The sequence below is a fragment of the Paraphaeosphaeria sporulosa genome (genome assembly GCF_001642045.1).
Source record: "Paraphaeosphaeria sporulosa strain AP3s5-JAC2a unplaced genomic scaffold CC84scaffold_1, whole genome shotgun sequence".
Lineage (NCBI taxonomy): Eukaryota > Fungi > Ascomycota > Dothideomycetes > Pleosporales > Didymosphaeriaceae > Paraphaeosphaeria > Paraphaeosphaeria sporulosa.
Genome location: NW_017253360.1, coordinates 865,132 through 886,304, shown reverse-complemented (window position 1 = coordinate 886,304; position 21,173 = coordinate 865,132). Strand labels below are relative to the sequence as shown.

The following is a 21,173-nucleotide window of genomic DNA, read 5'->3' as shown; positions in this document are numbered from 1 at the left end:
CATGGTATAGAGACTCCGCGGTGCGCTAGGCCCATCTGAACGATGTGACTGTGATGGCGGACCCGCCATGACTACTACCTGACGATGAATCCTTCGAAGACAAGCAAGTGGGAAACTTGGAAGCTCGTGTTTTGCGAACAGTCGCTGGTTTACAAGAGGTTGAAAACTTCAGGGATTACTCGCACCAAAGCACATCGAGTTCTACGATATGGACTGGAACCATCTCGGGACCCTCACAGAGCTGCTCGCCGCAGCTGATCATGTTACCCAGATCGATCAAACAGCTCTTGCTCCTATGCGGAAGTGCTTAAATTTCAGCCATTTCTACATCTCTTGAAGGATGTCTTGAGCAGCAAAGCGTCACACTACCCGCGGCGTAAAATCTCATGGGATTGTTCGATGTGAAGATACGGAGACGGCGTCCCGCGTTCAAGTGGCTCCGAGGAGAGGTCTTGAACAACACCGATGAAGTCTCCCTCCTTGCCTCGCAAGTCCCACCGCACCTCCCCTGGAAATCCGACTACGTACAGGACCAATTGTTAGCGCCAAGCCTGGTAGCCGCAGATATAATCACATTTTCTTTCACTCGATATCTCGATATCTTGGGCTTTATACGACTCAGTATGCCTCACAATCCTCACGCTTGCGTTCGCTGCTCTTCAAAGTCAGGACGATAGACTCAACATCGCAGCATGGACAAGGCATCTTCCAAGTATTGGTTGATGCCCCCAGGCCATCGATTGAGCTGATGATGATATACATGGATGGCTAAGCATCACCTTCACCTGATGGCCATCGTGATTTGCGACTATCTTCACCAGCGTTTGATAAGACGCCTGATGAGCCCATATCATGTACAGCGCGCATTTGCGGTCCACATATACCGTACAGCTTCTCGATGAGACAACTGTCTAGTCCGGGCTATCTACCCTTCTGTTGCGCATTCACTGTTGAGGCTGACTACACTTCCGCTCTCCAGATTCAAAAGTCGTGTGGGCGGTGGCTTCGTCGCCACCAAGAAGACCTACTGCGTAATTTTTGCTATGGATCTCCACAACCTTACTGAGCTGGAGTCGCTCATCACTGCATGAATCTCGCCAACGATTTGCAGTGCCCATGTCTGAAGTCTTTCCGCATGTGGGCGAATAATGACACCCGGATGCCAGAATTAGGCTGCGACATTTAGACTGTCGCTGTACTGATCTGCACCGTGATCTGAACGTTGCAGACACATCTTCACGCCCTCAAACTAAGATGCAAAAACTTCACCACCTCTTCAATGACCACCACACCTCCTCAGCAAGGCCAACGTCGGGCTCCCACCTTTAGCTCCACAAATCCCAGGTCGATCATAATTTTTCGTCACAACTACCAGCTCTGACAATGCAACCACTAACACACCAGCAAGAACCACCTCCAGGCGCCCCCTCCAACTGCCTCTCTGCCCTGCACCATGCCCAGAACCAGACTCCCGCCTCCCAGCGCACACGCACTACCTTCCCCAGCCTCCTCGACAGCACCACCAACCCCTCCCACCGCCTCCTCGAAATTACCATCTTCTCTCTCCTGCGTCACGGGCTCACCTTCATGCAGATCGCTGCATTTCTCGAGCACGAGCGCACACATGCCGCGCAAGGAATCACGCAGCTTCGCGATGCGCTACGAACGTTCCATTTTGCGCGGCTGTTGAACGGAGAGGGGGCGAGGAGCTGGGTGGAGTGGAGGGTTGCGACGTGGCCGCGTTGGCCGCGGGCGTGGGAAGTGGCGATGCTGGGTGGGTGGGCGTTGGAGGTCTGGGCCTGGGCGGTGCACGAAGCGGGGGAGAATGGAAAGACAGGGATACTTGAAGACGAGGGAGAGGGGAGGGAGACGGCGGGTGTGTGTTGTCATGGGTTTGCGATTTTGAAGAGGAAGCGTTGGGGGACCTTGAGGGAAAGGCTGAGGGCGATGGTTTAGATGTTTTGTACTGCGGGAGGGGGATCAGGTTCGTGTGATATTGCATTCTGTCCTTTTAGCCTAGTTCGACCCTATGCTTGCATACAGGAACAGAAAATGACCACGGGTATGGTACCATAGGACTACTCTCATCCCTTCAGTATATACGCGCTCAGACTTCATGTTGTGTTCGGGGTGGCCACGAATTGAGCTCAATCTGATCGTAATCTGGCTCTTTACTATCCACAGCAGTTTGTTCGGGCTTCTGGCTGCCTAGCGACGAGTCTTTGGATGTCTTGCGCGTGAGCAGCCCGGCGGCATAGCTGCTTTGCATCTTTTTCCCCGCCTGCACGAAAGCTGGAGGCATGATAGGCAGACAGGCACAGATGATTCCGAGGTACAGCTCCACACTGGAAATAATGCCCGAAGGCACGCCGTCGTGCGTGGCATCTGCCATGTTCATCTCGTAGAGATACTTGAAGCGCAGACCAACGAGGATGCACGTCCTATGATGCGATTAGTCGCTTGCTTTCCCATTGCTGCGAGCATCTATCCCACGTACAAGATTCCTAGCCCGAACACGCAGCTTATGCCTATCTTCTTCTTGACGGAGATGTGTTTCAGTCTCCAGACCTCGGGCGCCGGGATCAGCACCAACACGACATCCATGGCAAGATTCGTCGACATGGATATCACGTATTCACTGACGCCCTTGAAGTAGCAGCTGCCTGGCACCGAAGGATCCCAGTTGACGGCAAGCGGCTGGCACGATCCGAAGAGAATACCGATTTGGAGAATCCAGATCCCAACGCAGATCGCCATCGAGGCGTATATGGCGACGAGCGTGTATACCATACAGTGGAAGATGCCGCGGTAGAGGAGGAGGATGGAAAGTTTGATGAGCAGAATGGTTATCCCCCAGATGAAGTATTGCGCAAACGTTATCTGGGAGACGTCAGTCGTCAGTAGCTTGACCGCATCTGCCCACGTATCACCTGTTGCAGTGGAACAAGAACCCCAGGGTTTTCCGCCATCACTACCGGGAAATGCTCTCCTGCGCCCCACGACATTTCTGCACTTGTCAGCGCACTGCGTCATCAAAGGAAACGTAATACTTGCCAAATCCTTTCGTGATCATATCGACGGTTGCGAAAAACTACATGGTTGTCAGTGCTGCCGTTGTTGGACATGGGACTACACAGACCAAAGCACCCAAGATGAGGTAGTCTGTGGCGTCCAGCGGTCGCTGCTTTATCTTCTTCGCCCATAGCCTTAACGAGACTGCAGCGATGTCGAGAAAGACAAACACAGCGGCTATGGCTACAGCCGCGATGCCTAGCGGAGCTGGAGGTATGCTGAGCATGATCACGCGATAAAGTGTGTATGCCAGTCGTGCGCGACTTTGAGAGAAGTGTCGAGGTCATCATCGCAGGTCTGAGCGGGGGTCTTCTGTCTCTGGCTCTCGGCCCCCAAAGTAGTGAGATTGCGACTACGAAATGCGCTGCATCGTATAGAACTCCGCTGCTGTGGAACAAAAAAGCCAGGAATGTGGACCGCTTGTTTCCTGAGTCTTATTTGCCTTTAAAGGAATCTGCTCCGGGTATTCTGCACTCTGTTGATTGAGACACTCATATGATGGGGGTGATAGGATGCTGCGTGCAGGGCGCATATGTCGTGTAACACAGATAGGGAGGGGCTGTGCTTCCCTCGTTTTCTTCTCGGCATTCTACCCTGGGCCTGCAGTGGTCAAATTGATGTCTTTTGAAACAAATAATTTGGGTTTGGCAGACCTTGAATACGTCATCATCATTTGAAGTATTCTGTAAGTTAACAATCCCTGCATAACTCTCAGGAAGGCCATGAGAACCTACATGGGCCGGAGTAACACTACCCTGGCAGCCAAGGATCAAGGCAATCGCATTTAACCCAGCACCGCGGGCACTGCACACCATTAAAGCGAAGGAAAATCACGGCAAATGGAGCAAAGATCAAGCAGCCATGGTTATGATTTTCAAGATAATGATAAGTTATCTCTATCTAGACTCATTGATGTTCGCATTTGCAAGTCTAAACTCGTTGCTTTCATGAACCACCAAGTTTGAACCCGCCAGCTAGCCGCGACTGATAAATCTGCGCCGGGTCGACGGTCCGGCTGATTCTCTTCATCTTTCGGAATGCGTTTTGTCCATACCTCCGAAGAGGGTCTTGCGTTGTGTGAGCGTTGTTGAAGAACACGTACTCGTCGAACAAACCCTTTGACTTTGTCAATTTCTCAATCGAAGAGAGAGTGTCGACGACAAACTGTTCCATCCTTGCGTCGTCTGATGCGTATTGCCAGCCGAGGTTGATCGAGAACCCTTAGACACGTTAATTGAGCATTGGCCTGACCAGGACAAAGCTTACATATTTGTTCCCTGTCGCGCAGATTCATGGGATGCTCTCCGCTCGCTACTGATCGTTGCACCATTGCTCTAGATACGGGCTGAGGAACTAGCACCAATGTGGCGCCCTGTATAGCTTGGAACTCATCCGTACGGGATATGTTCTGACATAAGCGTGCAACCTGCACGTACGTGCTGTTATCTAAGTAAAAGGTGGTGGAGCCCCAAGTCCATCTCGGATATACTTTGTCCACCACTTCAGAAATTGATGCACTGAAGTTGTTGTGGATCTTCGTGTCGTCCAACAAGGACGGAATCCTGTAAAAGTTATTGAACACCTCTGGGCGCTCGACAGCGTCCAGGTAGGAAAACGAAATGAAAATCGAGTTGAAGTTGTTGAAGGCCACATATGGTAGGATGGCAGATCTAGGGTCAAGTTGTCCAACAGCCTGGTATTCGGCTATTGCTGCCATAATCTGATCCAGATACTCGATGGAATAAAAGATCACGCCTCCCCAGACTTTTCCCTGCGGAAATGCCTTTAGTGTGACGTATGATATAATTCCTGTATCAACACTCAGTGATGTATCCTCTTCCAAGACGGAAGGTAACATACCAAAGTTTGTCCCTCCAGCTTTGAGGGCCCAGAAGTGCTCAGGGTCGGAGGCTCGGGAGACAGTCTTTTCTGTTCCATTGGAAAGGACAACTTCGTAGATTATCACGTTGTCGGCCGCAAAACCATAAAGACTAGAGTGGTGGGAAAGACCGCCTGTGAGATAAGCTGGTGTACTTCGAGGGCTAGAGGGTTTGCTTACCGCCTGTGAGTAGGCCAAAGCCTACATCAGGAACTCTACCCCCCACAACAACTCGATCATATTCGGCAAGCTTCCCATACACCTGGCCCCATTGGTTGCCAGTTCCAACGCGCACAGTCTCGTCGGTAGGGTTATATGAAATGGCGTTGATGGCACTCAGCGAAATAAGAACTCCGCCATCTACGTTTGCCCAATTAGAGAAGGGGCTGTGGCCGCCACTCCGTACGGCAAATGTGATATTGTTGGAGGAGATGATCTTGACAGCATCTGCGAGTGCCGTGGAATCTGAAGGTTCAAAGATGCACGACGGCACTTTCCAAGCAGTCTCTGACCTGGGTGTGCCATACATTAGCGTTGACCCGCATCTTGTCCTTGAAGTAATAAGGTAGCGGACTTACCAATGCAGCTTTCGCAGTCTATCGTACTCCGTGCTATCGGCCGCTGTGATGGTAGATCCGGTTGCGATCGACGCCAGCTGACTGCAAACATCTGCTACAGCTGCTGCTGCAGCGGGGTAGGCTTCAGTGACAGAGAATTGGCCGAACACCCATAACAAGGCGATCGCAACTGAAGACGGTGTGGAAATCTGCATGGTGCATGTGCTTGTCCAACGAACATCGGACCTCGTGCTACTGCACATGTCCATTCAAATACTCCCAGCGTCGACCCATGTACGCCCCCAGTCTTCCTTTGAGGGAAAGCACACAGACGGGAGTCCAGCTGTGCTGAGACTCACTCAAGGTGCGCAAACATTGGCCCCATTTTTCCACCACAATAAGGCGCGAGGCAGATTTTGCGTCCCGTCTAGAAACAGACTATGACAGTCTCAGCTGTAGTGACGCTCTTTCTTGCTCTCCGTGCTGAAATCGGCTCAAGTCGTTAAGTTGCGACTGCATGTGGTGCATGATTGGATGGGGTGTCGACATCGTAGAGTTGGTGCGATTGGTGGATCGAACAACGATACGCGCGGAAGGCACAATACAGAAGCAGCGTGTGCTGCATGTGAGGCAAGATTGTCTCGGACACCGAAAGAGGCCGGCAAAATACAGACCTTGCTTATCTATCCGGAAAGGGTTAAGCGACCGTTTTGTGTAACTTGCACCATTGCTGCCTAATGCGGCACAGCCGCCGAGAGCTAGATTCTTGGGTTCTTTTCTCTAACTGTACCTCATCTCATCCGAAGAACCTTTCGCATGCCATGGACCAAATACTGCTATGTCTTTGCTTTCTGCTCGCAGTTCGGGCTGTGATTGTCATACGGCGGCTGTACTTCCACCCTTTGTCTGCATATCCTGGAACAAAGCTCGGCATTGCATCCCCGACGCTTTACAAGCTATACAGGAACTTCAAACGACGTGGACAGTTCATTTTCGAGATAGAACAGCTTCACCAGAAACATGGCCCGATAGTGCGCAGCGGAATCAATGACCTACACATCAATGACCCCAGCATATATTTACAGATCACCAAGATCGGGTCTCGATTTCGAAAAGACCCCAAATTCTATGACCGCATTTCTTTCCGCAACACTTCATTAGGATTCTTGGACCCCTATCAGCATCGTGCAAGGCACTCAATCCTGGTCAACGCTGCATTCTCGCCAACACCGAAGAATATTCAACACCTAGCACGTCTTGTCGAGCAAAAGGTGACAAAGCTTTGTGACCGATTTGATACATGGGCAGTAGAAGGAATCCCGGTGAACATTCACAAGGGCATGAAAGCGCTTTCTATGGATGTAATCAGTGAACTTACCATGGGCCGAAGCTTCGGATGCCTGGACCACCCTACTTTCAGCAATGTGTTTCTAGAACAGCTGCATTCCATCTTCCAAGAAATGACATGGATGCAGAAGATTTTATTTACAGTCGCCAAGGTCTCTCTTTCGACTCCGCCGTGGATGTTCAGATTCGTTCACCCGCCCACTATGGTCATGATGAAAGAATTGGCGAAGCCGCTCATCCGGGATTACGTCGACAGCAGAAAAGGAGAGGTGTCGAATGAGCAATCTCTTCAGAAGGCAGTCATTATCGACGCGCTTACTAGTCCGTCAGGCTCGAAGAACACCAAGCCACTAGATTTCGAAACGTTATCAGAAGAAGTTGTCACGCTTCTAACAGCAGGCGGAGACACCGTCTCCTCAGCACTCATATATGGGATCTACCATATATGTAGAAACGAGCAGGTGCACCGAAAACTCGTGGAAGAGCTACTGACTGCTTTCCCTGCGACAGATGATGTGTCATATCAAGGGGCGCACAGTCTTCCATATCTGGTATCTTCGTCCCACGAGTCTTTCAATGACCAGTTACTGACTTGAATCGCAGAATGCTTGCATAAAGGAAATTTTGCGTACTGGCAACCCTCTACCGGGACGCTTGCCTCGGGTAGTGCCCCAAGAAGGGTTTGATCTTTATGGACGGCACATTCCTGGCGGAGTAAGTAGAGTATCCTATGAGTAGCTCAACACTAACATATAAGACAGTGTGTCTTCAACACTTCTGCGTATCTGTTGAACCGTCATCCATCTATCTGGGACCGACCGGATGACTTCGATCCTGACAGGTGGCTGAAATCTAACTCAGGTTTATTGGAACAATACATGGCATCCTTTTACAGAGGTACACGTCAATGTCTTGGAAAGGAGTTAGTGTCCTACAGCCGTCACCTATATTGTAACTAATTGCATCAGCCTTGCATGGTGCGAACTATACGTCATGCTCGCCAGACTCTTTCGCCAGTTCCATGTAGTCATACACGACACTTCGGATGCTGACATGGAGTGGATAGATGCAGTTCTTATAGTGTAGGTCCCAGATGTTGCCTTCTCTGTGAAAACCACCGCTAATGTCCTCGAAGGTTCAAAGGCAAAAATCTGAAAGCCATGCTGTCGCGGCGGGACACGTAATAAGTTGAAAAAGCCTTTAAATACTACATTATCTGTACTGCATTTGTTACTTTCTGCACTCTTTGGAGGTTATGTGCCAATAAATTCCAACATTTGTGCACAGATCTGAGCCGGGATGGTGAAAGAAGGCCGGAGTCAGTATCGTAATCAATGCCTTGTTCAGAAATTCGAGGTCTCCTGCTTGCATCTTCGTTGTCCTATCAAAGCCATGAGCGGTTGAAGATCAAATGCCTAGTTAAGGCAACGACATCTGGATCCATTTATGTGTGCCAACTATACGGATGAGGGCGATTTTGCCCAAAATAGGACTTGAATGCGAGGGCTGAGTCTCGCACGCATCCACCAGATACGCAGATGATAACTCTGCATCGTAGCTATCCTTAAGTCATGCACCTTCAGGAACCGCTGACAGGGATTGCTCCGGTGAGGCACTTGCCCAGGAAAAAAGGCTCGCTCAGCGATTAGGCCGTGGCACAACTGTAGCATGATTGTCACACTGCATATGACTTGGCACTAGCTGGGATAGAATTGGCGCTCATCAAATCTCCATGCGTGATGACTCGGGAACCCAACAGATCCGGTCACAATCCCGGGAACTCCAGTAAGTTCCTAGTCTCTGGTCTCCCTCCTTCAACGATCGATCCAGATATATGACCCCTGTGGCTATGGGGGGCCAGATACCCCACGTTGTGGAAGTCCGGCTAGCGATATATACATATCCTTGACCTCCTATGCTTATTGGTGAACGTGTCACACGGTTTCAATTATCACCGAAGCTAAAGTGCGCGACTGCATATTACATTAAAGCACAAAAATAACTTCTTGCCAAATCCGTGCCTGTGCCTCATACAAGGCGTTTTTTTCAATGGCTCTATCCAAAATTTTCAGAGCTGATGGAGTCCAGAACATTCAATACTCCCACCAGCGGGACTTCAATTGCAGCTGAAACCTGTCAGTTGATTGGCCCTGGCCAGCTTCCCATGAGACACATGACGTAAGCTCGAGGCATTCTTCGCCTGTTGGTCACAGACGGATAAGTCAAGCGACCCGGCAGGCGAAACAGGCTATATCCAAGGCAAATCCTTGGGGCAGTACCGAAGATACTACTCCAGCATCGGATTGCAGATTGGCTACGTGATTGGCCAGATTTGCTACGATCGACGGTCCCTTCAGCAGTGGAGATATCCAAGTACCAACGGCCCCCAACATCACGCCCTCTCGCAGCTGGCATAGCAGAAGAAGGTGCGTAACCGTCTTGGAAGAGTAAGCTTAACATCCTGGCTAGTTTCAAAATAATGACCCACCCCATTCTAACTGTGGTTTTTTTCACAGATATCTCCCTTATTTGCTATTTCACCTTGTATATTCTGTGTCGATACTCCCGACCAAAGCGTGTTTAAAAATGAATTTCGACACAGACTCATCGAGTTGGTTATTGAACGAAGGCAACGATCTCATTGCTATTGTAGGAATGGGTATGTCTTCACACTCCAAGCCAAATGACCCTCGTTGACTGTGACCATTAGGATGTCGTTGGCCGGGCGGAATCTGCACACCATCACAGCTATGGGACTTTATAATCAAGCAGAAGTCCGCCTACAAGGAATTTTCCGACGCCCGATTCGACCCAGATGCATTCCGCCATAGCAACCCTCAACGTCCTGGAAGTATTCAGACCCGTGGCGCATATCTTCTGGATGATGATCCTAAGCTATTCGATCACGCATTCTTTGGTATCAGCGGCACCGAGGTTGCCACCATGGACCCTGCCCAGAGAAAGCTACTCGAGGTTGTATACGAAGCATTTGAGAGTGCTGGGGAAACTAAAGAATGCTACGCTGGCTCCAAGACTGGAGTCTTTGTTGGAAACTTTAACAGTGATCACCTACTTGCGCAAACTCGGGACTCGGATTTCTCATCGCCTTACTCGTCTACAGGTGCAGGTGCGAGCATCCTGAGTAACCGAATCAATTTTCTTATGGATCTTGTTGGGCCAAGGTAGGTAAAGACCTGTACAATGTTGAAGCTCCCGTTGGAACCTTGCTGAGACAGGCAGTGTTACTGTTGATACCGCCTGCTCGTCGTCCCTGTTTGCTCTTCATCTTGCCGTCACCGCAATTTATCGAGGTGACTGTGAGTCAGCTATCGTTGCAGGATCGAACCTTATCATGACTCCCGATGTTCAGCTGATGCTCACCAAGCTTGGAGCATTATCGCCTACATCCAGCTGCCATACTTTTGATGCTTCAGCAGATGGATACGCACGTGGCGAAGGATTTGCGGCTTTTTATATTAAGAAGCTGTCCGATGCAGTAAAAAATGACTACCCAGTGCGTGCTGTTATCAGAGGAACCTCAATCAACTCGAACGGACGATCCGCAGGTCTGACCCACCCAAGTTCTCAAGGCCAGGAAGCGGTCATAAGGCAAGCTTACCAGAACGCACAACTCGATCCAAAAGACACGGGCTATTTCGAAGCGCACGGGTAAGTAAGATTCACATAGTTCCTCCTAGCCGAGAAGCTCACACACCTCCCAGCACAGGAACTCCTGTCGGCGATCCCATTGAAGTGGCAGCAATCGGAAATGTTTTCGGTACTAGCACGAGCAGCAGTCCGTTGCTTATTGGATCAATAAAACCCAACATTGGACATACGGAAGCAACGAGTGGATTAGCTGGAATCATGAAGGCAATCCTAGCACTGGAGGCAAATCTGATCCCCCCAACACGTGGCATCATAGCGCTCAATCCTAAGGGTGCGTCAATGAGTACTGAGAAAGGGTCTTAGTGCGCACATGCTGACCTCTCTCAGTGGATTTTACGAAGGCTAACGTACAGGTTGCCACGGAAACTCTCCCTTGGCCCGCGGACAAGTTACGCAGAGCCAGTATTAACTCTTTCGGATACGGGGGCGCCAACGCTCATTGCATTCTCGACCATGTCTCAGTACTTATCCCTGAATTATCGGAAACTAATAGCGTTGTCTCCTTGGACACCAACGGAAGCATCGAGACTTTTGCTAATCGGCCTCCTTGCACACCCAACCTTGCTCGACCAAGAAAGGTGCGAAGCGCGAGTGCCAGCACTAGGAGACTGACCCTTCTTCCTCTATCAGCCCATGATGAGGATGCTCTCAAAACGATCGAGAGAAGAATCCTCGATAATATAGCGAGCTTGCCACTAGCTGATGTTGCATACACTCTCGCTTGTCGCAGATCGAAGTATCGTCATCGCTCATACAGTGTGATGCAACTGGACAATAGTGGCGCTACATCCGTCCTCAGCAAAGGAAATCCTCGGAAGCTCCAAGATGTACATGTTCCAACGATTGCTTTTGTCTTCACAGGTCGGTAGATGCTGACACTCCTTTGTTCGCAATCTAAATCGATCACTAATTTCCATGTAGGACAAGGAACTCACTGGTCTGGGATGGGATCGACATTGTTAGAGTACGAGACGTTCCGAACCACAATTGCATATCTTGATGCTATCTTGTCCCGGCTTTCGTTTGCCCCCGATTGGAAAATTCAAGGTAGTGATACGCCCCTGACCTAGAGATCATGTCTTACGATAGTCATAGATGTATTATCTGGTGCAAGTGACCTTCCAATCGGGTCGCCGATGATATCTCAGACCGTCTGTACAGCTTTACAGATTGGCTTGGTTGATCTCTTAAGGACCTGGGATGTAAAACCGACGGCAGTCGTCGGGCACTCTTCTGGTCTGATATTTCCCTGTACACATCGAAGCTGTTAGTAACAACCCTACAGGAGAGATTGCTGCTGCCTACTGTGCTGGACACGTGAGATCTGCAGAAGCTATCGCCATTGCATACTGTAGAGGCGTGGCAGTGTCTAAAAATGAACAAAAAGGTCTCATGCTTGCCGTAGGTCTTGGTGAACTCCAGGTGAGATCTTATCTCAGAGACCGGTACGCTACGATTCAGTTGGCAGCGATCAACTCACCGGATAGCGTCACTCTTTCAGGAGACGCGGACTATATAAATGATCTCTCCGATCTATTACACTCCCAGGGCATATTTACTCGTATCCTCCAAACTGGTGGGAATGCATATCATTCCTTCCATATGGAACCGCTCGGTTTGGAGTATGAGGTGTTACTCACACAGGCTCTCAAGGAGCTAGAAATGGAGCAACAGCCAAGCAACGAAGGCTATAATAGCCAGATTACTTGGATATCTTCGGTGTTTCCAGACATCTCTATGGCTCAATCGAGAACGAAGCCACTCTATTGGCGCCAGAATCTCATCTCGACGGTCCAGTTCTCAGCGGCTGTCGTAAATATCCTCCACTCAGAAAATCCTCGAGTCGATATGATGGTTGAGATAGGGCCACACTCGGCGCTGAAATCCCCTCTGGCACAGATCTGGGCCACCGAGCGGGGAGAAGATGTCGGTAGAGTTATTTATCATTCAGCCCTCTTTCGGGGCCAGGATGGTATGCAGACCCTCCTCCAACTCTGTGGGTCACTCTTCTGCGAAAATTACCCTGTAGATTTGGTAGCGATGAATTCCGAGGACCATCTTGTAGCTGGAGAGCACGTTCATCGCCACGGTCGGACTACAGGAAGCTTACCACCTTACAGTTTCAGTTATGGTCTACCTATATATAGTGAGAGTAGGATAAGCAAAGAGATGCGCTTAAGACGCCATGCTCGACACGACCTTCTAGGATCAAGACAGCCAGGCTGTTCTACGAAGTCACCTTCATGGCGTAATATCCTGCGAATCAAAGATGTGCCTTGGTTGGAGCACCATAAGGTCAGTCAACTTAATGCTCTGATATGACAGATGACTTTTCTTACTCAGCATACACTAGTTGCTTCCTCATACTGTATTCCCTGCATCAGGCTATATCTGCATGGCGGTGGAAGCAGCCAATCAAGTCTTTGCCGAGCAAAACTCACTTGAAAACATCGGAGGATACATTCTCCAGAATGTTGGTATCCAGAAAGCAATGCGCATACCAGAGGACGACCGGGGGCTCGAGATAGTGTTCGATTTGGAACAGCGCCAAACCGCTAATGGAGCATTGCATCGATTCCGGGTCAGCTCAGTGACCCAGCCAGATGGTATTTGGAGTGACCATTGCTCGGGAGAAATAAGGGTTATGAAGAAGGGTTCACTAGCCAAAGAGTTTCAACCTCACGAAAAGATAACAAGCCCGCCTGATCCCCGCATACTGAGCAGTGACCGATGGTACAACACCTTTTCAGACACGGGTATCAGCTACGGTCCCTCGTTCCAAGCAATATCAGATCTGATGTCCAACCCTCAGAGCGAAACCGTTTCGGCAAAGATCGCGCTACGCACGACGAAAGAATTCTTTTCCGGGGAAGAGTCATCCTACCTGCTACATCCAGCTTCTCTGGATGCCTGCCATCAGCTTGCGATTGTCGCTGGCCATCGAGGCCACAGGGATAACGCGCAGCATGCGTTCGTTCCGATCTTTTTTAGGCGAATATCACTCTGGACCCCGAAAGGCCCAGTCCAGGACTCTGCTTTTGCTGTTTGCCACAGCACTCGTCGCGGTATCAGAGGACTCTACGCCCAGATTCAGCTCATGAGTCATGATAGAGAGCCGCTTCTAAGCATAGAGGATCTACGGTGCGTTGCGTATGGAGAGAATACAGCTGCTGTCAAAACTCCTCGTCGGCCATATCGAAACCTGGTATGGAAGCCCGATATTTCCAAAGTCAGCCAGGAGTATGCAGACAAGAGCTTCGCCCCTCCATCCATTGGGCTTGAGCTTACCTCAGACATGGACAGGCTCGATCGTCTTTGCGCTTATATCATCATGGAAATGTCTACGGATCCGGAATCTCAGCTCACCAAGCCTGATTACGAGCCCCACATGATCAAATTCCTTTCGTCGATAAGAAGACGTGTGGACCCTGAGGATTCTGTGCTTTGCGAAGCGGCTTCCGTTTCTAGTATTGATCGGCTCGCTACGATATCTGCCATTACCACCCAGATGAAAGAGAAGATTGAGGTGCAACTCATCGATCGGATCTTTCAAAATCGTGGGAATATATTCAACGGTAGCAAAAGCGGCCTTGAGGTCGCCCTTCAGGATGGACTTCTCACTCAGCTGTACACATCAAGCATAGGGATTGCGGGAGCGTATCCCCAATTGAGTCAACTCGTGGATCTTTGCGCGTTTCGAAGTCCTCACATGAACATTCTGGAGATCGGCGCTGGAACAGGCGGAGCAACAGATGTGGTCTTGAGAAGTCTTCGGGCTGATTCGCCTGAGAGATTGTTTAACCAATATACTTTCACGGATGTCTCTACGGCCTTCCTCACTTCAGCTAGGTCTCGATTTGACCATGGCGGGTTCATGGTCTTCAATACACTCGACTTTGAAAGTAACCCGTTGGAGCAGGGGTACGAACAACAGTACGATCTTGTAATCGCATCGGAATGCCTCCATACGTCAAAGAATGTCGAACAAGCACTTCGAAACGTGCGATCACTAGTCAAACCCAATGGCCAGCTACTCATTGTTGAGACTACGCGAACATTGAGGGCACATGGACTACTCCTCGGAACATTTCCCGATTACTGGGTGGGAACAGAAGACTACCGTACTGATAGTCCGTTCCTGGACGAACGCCAATGGGACTCAGTCTTGAAGCTGGCAGGTTTCTCTGGGATTGATCTCCAGCTCAAAGACTACCCCTCTCCGTGGAATATTGCCTCTGTTTTCTTATCCACTCGTAAAGAAGACTTCGTACCGGGAACAATCAATTACAGCGATCCTGTCTACCTTGTAAATGGGAAGGAGAGCATCGGCCTTTGCGAAATGGTCGCATCGAGATACGATCAGATCAGCGTCCCTGTAACACAAGAGACTCACTCACCAATTGGATCTGCTCGAGCCATTTACTTCCTAGGCTTCCAGCAGCTCACAGATCTTCAAGATGGGTCTTGGTTCGAATCAGTCAAGCAGGCTGTACAGCATTATCGCTCAGTGTTGTGGATTACGCAATCGAATGTCACTGGTGGAGCAGTCCCCACGGCAGCTCTGGTGATGGGGCTGCTTCGTGTCATTTCTGCTGAGAACCCTCAAGCTGCCCACGTCATAGTCGATATTCAGAGAGACGCAGCGGAAGGAGTGGACATGCGCCTAGCAACTCAGTTGGTACAACTAGAGTTGGATATGCAAGGCAGCCAGAATGCAGAATATGCTGAAAGAGAGTATGTGTGGAGGGACGGCTGTCTCAGAATCAGCAGGTTAGTTGCTGATCACTCCCGAAATGACGGCTTCCATTTGCTGCATTCTGAGCGGGACACTTTCATGGACGTACCGCTCAGAGGACAGAAACCATTCAAGATTTCTTACCAAAAGCCGGGAATTCTTTCTACAGTCTTCTTCACCCCCGATGAGGAGTTTCTCCAAGATCTTCCTGATGATTGGATAATCGCCAAGACAGAAGCTGTTGGGCTCAACTGGAAAGACGCAGCAGTTGCAACGGGTCGGTTCGATCTCAACAACGCTAGCACCGAATTCTCTGGTGTCATAACACAGATAGGAAGCGGGGTATGTGATTTCAACGTCGGAGATCGAGTTTACGGGTTTGCTTTCGGCCACTTTGGGAATTACATGCGACTTCCAGCAACTTTCGCTCGGCGAATGCCGGATACAGCGTCCTTCGTCGACATGGCAACTGTCCCAGTTGTCTTCGCTTCGGCACTGTACGCGCTCAACCGACTTGCTCGGCTCCGTGCGGATGAAAGCGTCTTGATTCAATCAGCTACTGGAGGCCTGGGCACGGCTGCAATCCAAGTAGCAAAGTCAATCGGTGCCACTATCTATGCGACGGCGGGCTCTGAGAAAAAGCGTGCATATCTTTGCGAGGAATTCGGAATCCCAGTTGACCGCATTTACAGTTCACGAGATGTACCTGACGTACACACGTTACTCAATATATCCGGAGGTGTGGGCTTTGACGTCGTTCTAAGCACATCTTCTGGCCTAATCATGGATGTAACTTGGAGTGCAATGGCTACGCAAGGTAGATTCATCGACGTTGGTCGCGTTGATGTTCATGGACATGGAAGCCTTCCACTTGAGCCATTCAACCGCAATGCAACCTTTTCTTCTTTCGATCTCGGACGACTGGGAATGCGGCATCTATCTGAGTTGATGGGCGAGGTGGATGAGCTTGTTCAAGCCGGTTCCATAAAGCCTATTTCGCCTGTCACAGAGTTCGACATCAGCCAACTGGGAAGCGCACTCGCCAAACTGTCTGAAGGGAAGCACCTCGGAAAACTAGTCGTCAGCTATGGGGAACAGGATTCCTTGATTCGAGTAAGATAATGCTTTACTATCTCCTACGAGAGAATATCTGCTAACAGCTTGAAGATGACACCCTCGTGGCACACGGCGGCATTCGATCCGAATGCCTGCTACGTCATCGCGGGTGGACTGGGTGGGCTTGGGAGGAGCCTGGTATCGTGGATGACCACCCGCGGTGCACGCTACTTCATCTCGCTATCCAGAAAAGCCGATGCGATACCCGAGGCATCTTCCTTCATTCAGAGCATGCATGCCAAGGGGATCCTCATAGAACCAGTAGCGTGCGATATCACGGTTCGAGACGAAGTGAACTCAATCATTGCCACAGCTGCAGGCAAACGGACTGTGAAAGGCGTCGTCCACATGGCCATGGCACTCAGAGACAAATTGTTCGCCAACCTCTCTCTAGAAGAGTGGCAAACCGGACTTGCGGCCAAGGTGCAGGGTGCGCTCAACCTCCACGATGCCACACTAAACCTTTCCTTGGACTTTTTTGTCATGACCAGCTCCGTGTCGACACAAATTGCACAGCCGACTCAGGCTGCCTATTGCGCGGCAAATAGTTTTCAGGACTACTTTGCACGTTACCGTCGCAGCCAAGGGCGCCCAGCGACCAGTATCGCATTCGGCTTGATCCACGAGGTTGGTGAGCTCGGCCGCAGGATTGATGTGCAAAACTCCATGGGCCGCAAGAACCTCTATGGCACAGGAGAGGCTGAGTTTCTACGCCTCGTCGAGGCTGCGTTCTTCCCGCCGCAGACAGACCGAAGCGAAGATGCTGACCCGTTGGCGACGGCGCACATAGTCACTTCGCTGGAACCAGCGCTGCTCCTCGCAAAACAGCAGGAGAACAGCAACAAGGGCATCACAACAACGCCACCTTGGCATCACGATCCGCGGTTCTCCCACATCCTCCGCGAGATGCAGACGTTAGCTGCGACCTCTGAGGTCGCCGAAACAGCTGGGACCCGAACATCTCTTTCAGATCCGGCATCCTTCCGAGCAGCACTCGATGCTTCCATGCGAGCCGGCGATAGCAAACAGGCGAGAGACATCGTCCTAAGCTCGATTGTCAACCGTGTGGCCGAGATGCTTTTCATTGCGCCGGATACTCTGGACCCGCACTTGGGCGTATCTGCGTACGGTATTGATAGTCTAGTTGCAGCCGAGCTGCGGGGCTGGTTCATCGCTACCTACAACAGCCAGATTTCGTTTCTGAAATTGCTCGATCCTAGCACGAGGATTTCTGATCTCGCGTCATTTGTACTGGACGAGTGGGCTGATTTGGGCAGTAATGTCTGAGCGGTGGATGAGGCTCCGTCGGACAGTGAGGCTGGAGAACATTGGAATGGTCTCGTCTTAGGTGGCTGATTACAGGATGTGTCAGGTGTAAGTAGCAAGCAGAGTAGATTAGTTCATCTCTTGGTCAATAAGACTTGCCTCTTGCACAACATTATGCTCGTCTCACACTGTCCCGGGTCTCGCCGTAGCACACTGCGCAGCACAGCATTATGGTTTCGAGTTACTTGGTCATGATCACGGGGTATGAGAGGGAGGATGAGGAGGGAGGGGGAACAGTGCTGAAAGAGGCTAGGGCTAGTGAGCAGGGGGGATTGGGTACGGCGTACAATGCTTTGATGCGCGAGGTGAGGGAGGTGCTTGCGACGTTCGTGTTGAGAGGTCTGAGTGCGTAGCGTGTGCGCTTTGGCTTGGAGGAGTATGCAGGATGGCGGATGTTGGGGATGACGTTTAGTCCAGGTTCAGATCGAAGGTTTCCAGGCGGCTGCGCGGGAAAGATGGCATTTTGATGCACATTTGGGATTGGATTAATACTGTCATCGATAGCGCTCATATCCCTGGCTCAAGCCGTGGAATGCCAAATACCATGACCTTGTTGAAAAGAACACTCGAGTTCTCCCATCATATTCAACCTTTTATGTACCTGTGCCGCGATATCGTTAGCCCTATCTACTCCACTGCAACGTCGAGCATTATAGCGTAGAGCGAGGTCAAAGTCCTCAGAGTGAAGACCAAAGAAACGAAGACCACCGACAGAACTCAGAATCTGACTGGGTATCAACTACATATTTATTCATTATACAGCACTGTCTTACTAAGGCTCCAGGTCCCGGTTGAAGTTGAACTGGCGGTAGCCGAAGCCATCCATCGTCCTGTACGACCCCAGAGCCTCCAGTTGCTTCCAGACAGCGGGATACCTTGCCTTGATCCACTCTTCCACCTTCTCTTGCCTGTCGATGTTGGCGGTGCACTGGAACCAGTTTCCCAGTCTGTACCTCGATTAGCAAATATGCCCCACCATGCAGGTGCCAGATGGTTGACTTACATGTAAAAATCAGGCGTGAAGCCATACTCCTCCTCCGCCGCCTCGATCAACGCCAGCGCATCGTCATGGCGATGATTCCGCGCAATCGCACACATGTACGCGGTGAAGATCTGCTTGTCGATATCCACGTCCAATTCCTTCAGCCGCGCCCAGATGGAGCGCGCATGGCGTTCGCCGTGGTGCGTGCCCTCGCAGGCACGGAACGCAATGGCTATGCTGTTGTACGTGGGGCCTTCCCGTGACGACCCGATCTCGCCCCACATGGACAACGCGCGCCCGTTGTTTTTGGTTGCGGCCCAGGCGAGCATCAGGGAATTCCGAAGCTGCGTGTCCATCTCGACATTGAGGTCGATCTTGAGCTGATTACTGACGAGTTCCAGACTCTCGGCGTCAGCGTTGCGGGCGAAGCCCACGAAGGCCTTGACGTAGACTTCTTTGTCAGCTGCAATGGTCTCCTCGACAGAGTTGCGCATGTGAAAGAAGACATGGCACGCCATGTCGGAGCGTTTCCGGCGGAAGAACTCATCCATGAGGGGGATGCGGTCAGCGCGAGGGGTTTCTGGGAACGCGTGGCGGAGCATCTGATAGGTTTCCCAGGCTTCCGCTGTGCTGGTCTGACTGTCCATGATGAATGAGGCAAGGCCGTTTCGGATGACTACACGTTGTTCGGGTGAAAGGTGATGGGCGTGCATGTTCAGCAAGTCACCCGCATCGTGCGGCTCTCCACGTCGAAGGTGGAGTACGCACACCGTAGCAACCGTCTCTGGTGTAAGCCGTACGTTTCGTTCATGTAAGTCGTCCACAATGGCCATTATGTCATCGAAATGGTGTTGTTGCAAATTGCATAGCGCTTGGATGAGCTTGTTGACCGCTTCGGCGCAGTCGCTGTCCTCCGTAATCTGACCCTGCAAACCGTAATAAGCAGCCCTGGCGCCGTCTATATCATTGATCGAAAGTCGATAGCGCATCTGCATGGTATAAGTCTTCTCATCCGGGTAGATGCCGCGCTTCTCTCCGAGAACGACAAAGCGCTCGGCCGAGTATGAGTCTTGCTTGGACATGGCGAGCTCTACTAGCGAGTTGATGGTTTTGATGTCCGGTAGTATGACAGGTTTTTCGGGCGATTTTTGTCGCTCTTCCTGGTTGCGCCGGATCATAACGTTCATCATGCGGTCGATCTCATCGGCGCCCTTGCCAATTGCAGCCGACCAGACGAAAATGGCATCCCAGGTCTCCTTGGCTGGCATTTCTTGCAGGAGCGAGGCCACGACTTGTTGGCCGAAGGCGGTGTCTCCGCTAAGCGCAAGAGAGGTGAGGAAAGGTCCCAGGGCACTTTGCAAGCCTCTACCGTCGTCCCATTCTGGGATCGCGGTGGAATACCAGTGTTTAGCTTGTTCCAGATCGTTGCGTTCCACAAAGTACTTGACCAAAACGCCCTGAACTTCAGACGTAAACGTGGCTGCAGCGTCCCGCATCATTTCCGTCGTCTTGATCAGCTCTGGCGTATTGCCCTCTTTAGCAAAGCCTGCCACGACTGCCTTCCAGGTGTTCCGCACAATCTTGTCCTCATGGAGTGAGCGCTTGTCGGACGGGGTTCCAAATGTTTTGTTGGCCAGGTCCCTCGCCTCTAGACTCGCACCATAGGTGCAGAGGATACGCACAAGCTTGGGCAACTCTATCGCTTCGTAAACCGTCAAGGTGGCAAGCGACTTGCTCAGGTCCATCTCATTCCCAATGACCTTCTCTATCTCTGCATCCAGGAGCTTGGCCAGGATTCTATGCGGGGTTCCGCCCGTCCCTGGCGGATATCGTTCGATTTTGTACATCATGGCGTTCATGCTCTTGTATGACAGCCATGGCTGTCCGTCCTCTTTCGGGTTCGCCAACAGATATTGGAGTGCGTTCAGAGCCTTCGCAACGTGAAAGTCCTCGACATCGGCCTTTTTCTGCGTGAAAAAGGCATCCAATGCTGCAGCGACCTGCGCAGGGGTTGGTGGCCGCAGCCCGTCGCCTTGGGCTTGTATCAGTTCACCCATTACTTCCAAGCCAGCGGGCACATCCGGCGGCTTGATTTTGCGCTCGGGCTTGAACATGCCGAGAAAGGTGCGCCGCTGGGGCGCAATTGCGCGGGGCCCATGCTGAAAGGATGCGCGAAGGCGCGGGGTGCGCTGCACGCATCCGCGGCATATCAGAGGGGTGTCGGCGATGATGCTGCGGAAGACGACGCGCGTGAGGTGTGACGGCATGGCGGAGGAGCTTCGAGGAAGCTCGCGGGCGGCAGAAGGCGTCGGGATGCAATTGCAGCACGGGTACTATTAATACAGCTTGGGCGGAGCTTCCATGGAAGCAGAGGGGATGGAAGTAATATACAGTATGGTACAGCAGCGGACCTCCAAGGGGCAGGTTGGGATGGAGCGGCGGGAGGATGGCCGCCGCGTGGTGAAATCATATATCCGCCAAGCCGCTAGC

The 21,173-nt window shown here is 51.2% G+C and overlaps 6 protein-coding genes across 6 annotated transcripts; 3 read left to right on the top strand and 3 right to left on the bottom strand.

Annotated features, from left to right (window-relative positions):
* Window positions 1–1,383: 1,383 nt before the first annotated feature.
* Window positions 1,384–1,956, top strand: CC84DRAFT_1253918 (uncharacterized protein; the record flags this gene model as incomplete). Its single annotated transcript, XM_018184415.1, has 1 exon — window positions 1,384–1,956. The coding sequence occupies one exon, from the start codon at window positions 1,384–1,386 to the stop codon at window positions 1,954–1,956; it is 573 nt and encodes a 190-aa protein (XP_018041822.1).
* Window positions 1,957–2,107: 151 nt separating this feature from the next.
* Window positions 2,108–3,306, bottom strand: CC84DRAFT_1200728 (uncharacterized protein; the record flags this gene model as incomplete). Its single annotated transcript, XM_018181679.1, has 4 exons — window positions 3,140–3,306; window positions 3,026–3,091; window positions 2,498–2,880; window positions 2,108–2,441 (listed from the first exon to the last, which is right to left on the bottom strand). The coding sequence occupies exons 1-4, from the start codon at window positions 3,296–3,298 to the stop codon at window positions 2,108–2,110; spliced, it is 942 nt and encodes a 313-aa protein (XP_018041821.1). The 5' UTR covers window positions 3,299–3,306.
* Window positions 3,307–3,964: 658 nt separating this feature from the next.
* CC84DRAFT_1224600 (FAD-binding domain-containing protein) lies at window positions 3,965–5,567 on the bottom strand. The gene is made up of 4 exons (XM_018183543.1): window positions 5,132–5,567; window positions 4,933–5,085; window positions 4,339–4,881; window positions 3,965–4,292 (listed from the first exon to the last, which is right to left on the bottom strand). Exons 1-4 carry the CDS (start codon window positions 5,478–5,480, stop codon window positions 4,018–4,020), a joined length of 1,320 nt encoding a protein of 439 aa, XP_018041820.1. The 5' UTR covers window positions 5,481–5,567; the 3' UTR covers window positions 3,965–4,017.
* A 762-nt stretch (window positions 5,568–6,329) lies between these two features.
* On the top strand, window positions 6,330–8,163 carry CC84DRAFT_1253916 (cytochrome P450; the record flags this gene model as incomplete). Its single annotated transcript, XM_018184414.1, has 5 exons — window positions 6,330–7,406; window positions 7,459–7,569; window positions 7,617–7,777; window positions 7,824–7,937; window positions 7,991–8,163. 5 exons carry the CDS (start codon window positions 6,330–6,332, stop codon window positions 8,037–8,039), a joined length of 1,512 nt encoding a protein of 503 aa, XP_018041819.1. The 3' UTR covers window positions 8,040–8,163.
* Window positions 8,164–9,561: 1,398 nt separating this feature from the next.
* CC84DRAFT_1106966 (polyketide synthase) lies at window positions 9,562–17,767 on the top strand. The gene is made up of 9 exons (XM_018175159.1): window positions 9,562–10,037; window positions 10,096–10,524; window positions 10,578–10,795; window positions 10,852–11,385; window positions 11,446–11,571; window positions 11,620–11,760; window positions 11,810–12,819; window positions 12,878–16,372; window positions 16,427–17,767. The coding sequence occupies exons 1-9, from the start codon at window positions 9,799–9,801 to the stop codon at window positions 17,660–17,662; spliced, it is 7,428 nt and encodes a 2,475-aa protein (XP_018041818.1). The 5' UTR covers window positions 9,562–9,798; the 3' UTR covers window positions 17,663–17,767.
* Window positions 17,768–18,166: 399 nt separating this feature from the next.
* CC84DRAFT_1253914 (complex I intermediate-associated protein-like protein 84) lies at window positions 18,167–21,108 on the bottom strand. The gene is made up of 2 exons (XM_018184413.1): window positions 18,705–21,108; window positions 18,167–18,648 (listed from the first exon to the last, which is right to left on the bottom strand). The coding sequence occupies exons 1-2, from the start codon at window positions 20,948–20,950 to the stop codon at window positions 18,474–18,476; spliced, it is 2,421 nt and encodes an 806-aa protein (XP_018041817.1). The 5' UTR covers window positions 20,951–21,108; the 3' UTR covers window positions 18,167–18,473.
* Between the last annotated feature and the right edge of the window lie 65 nt (window positions 21,109–21,173).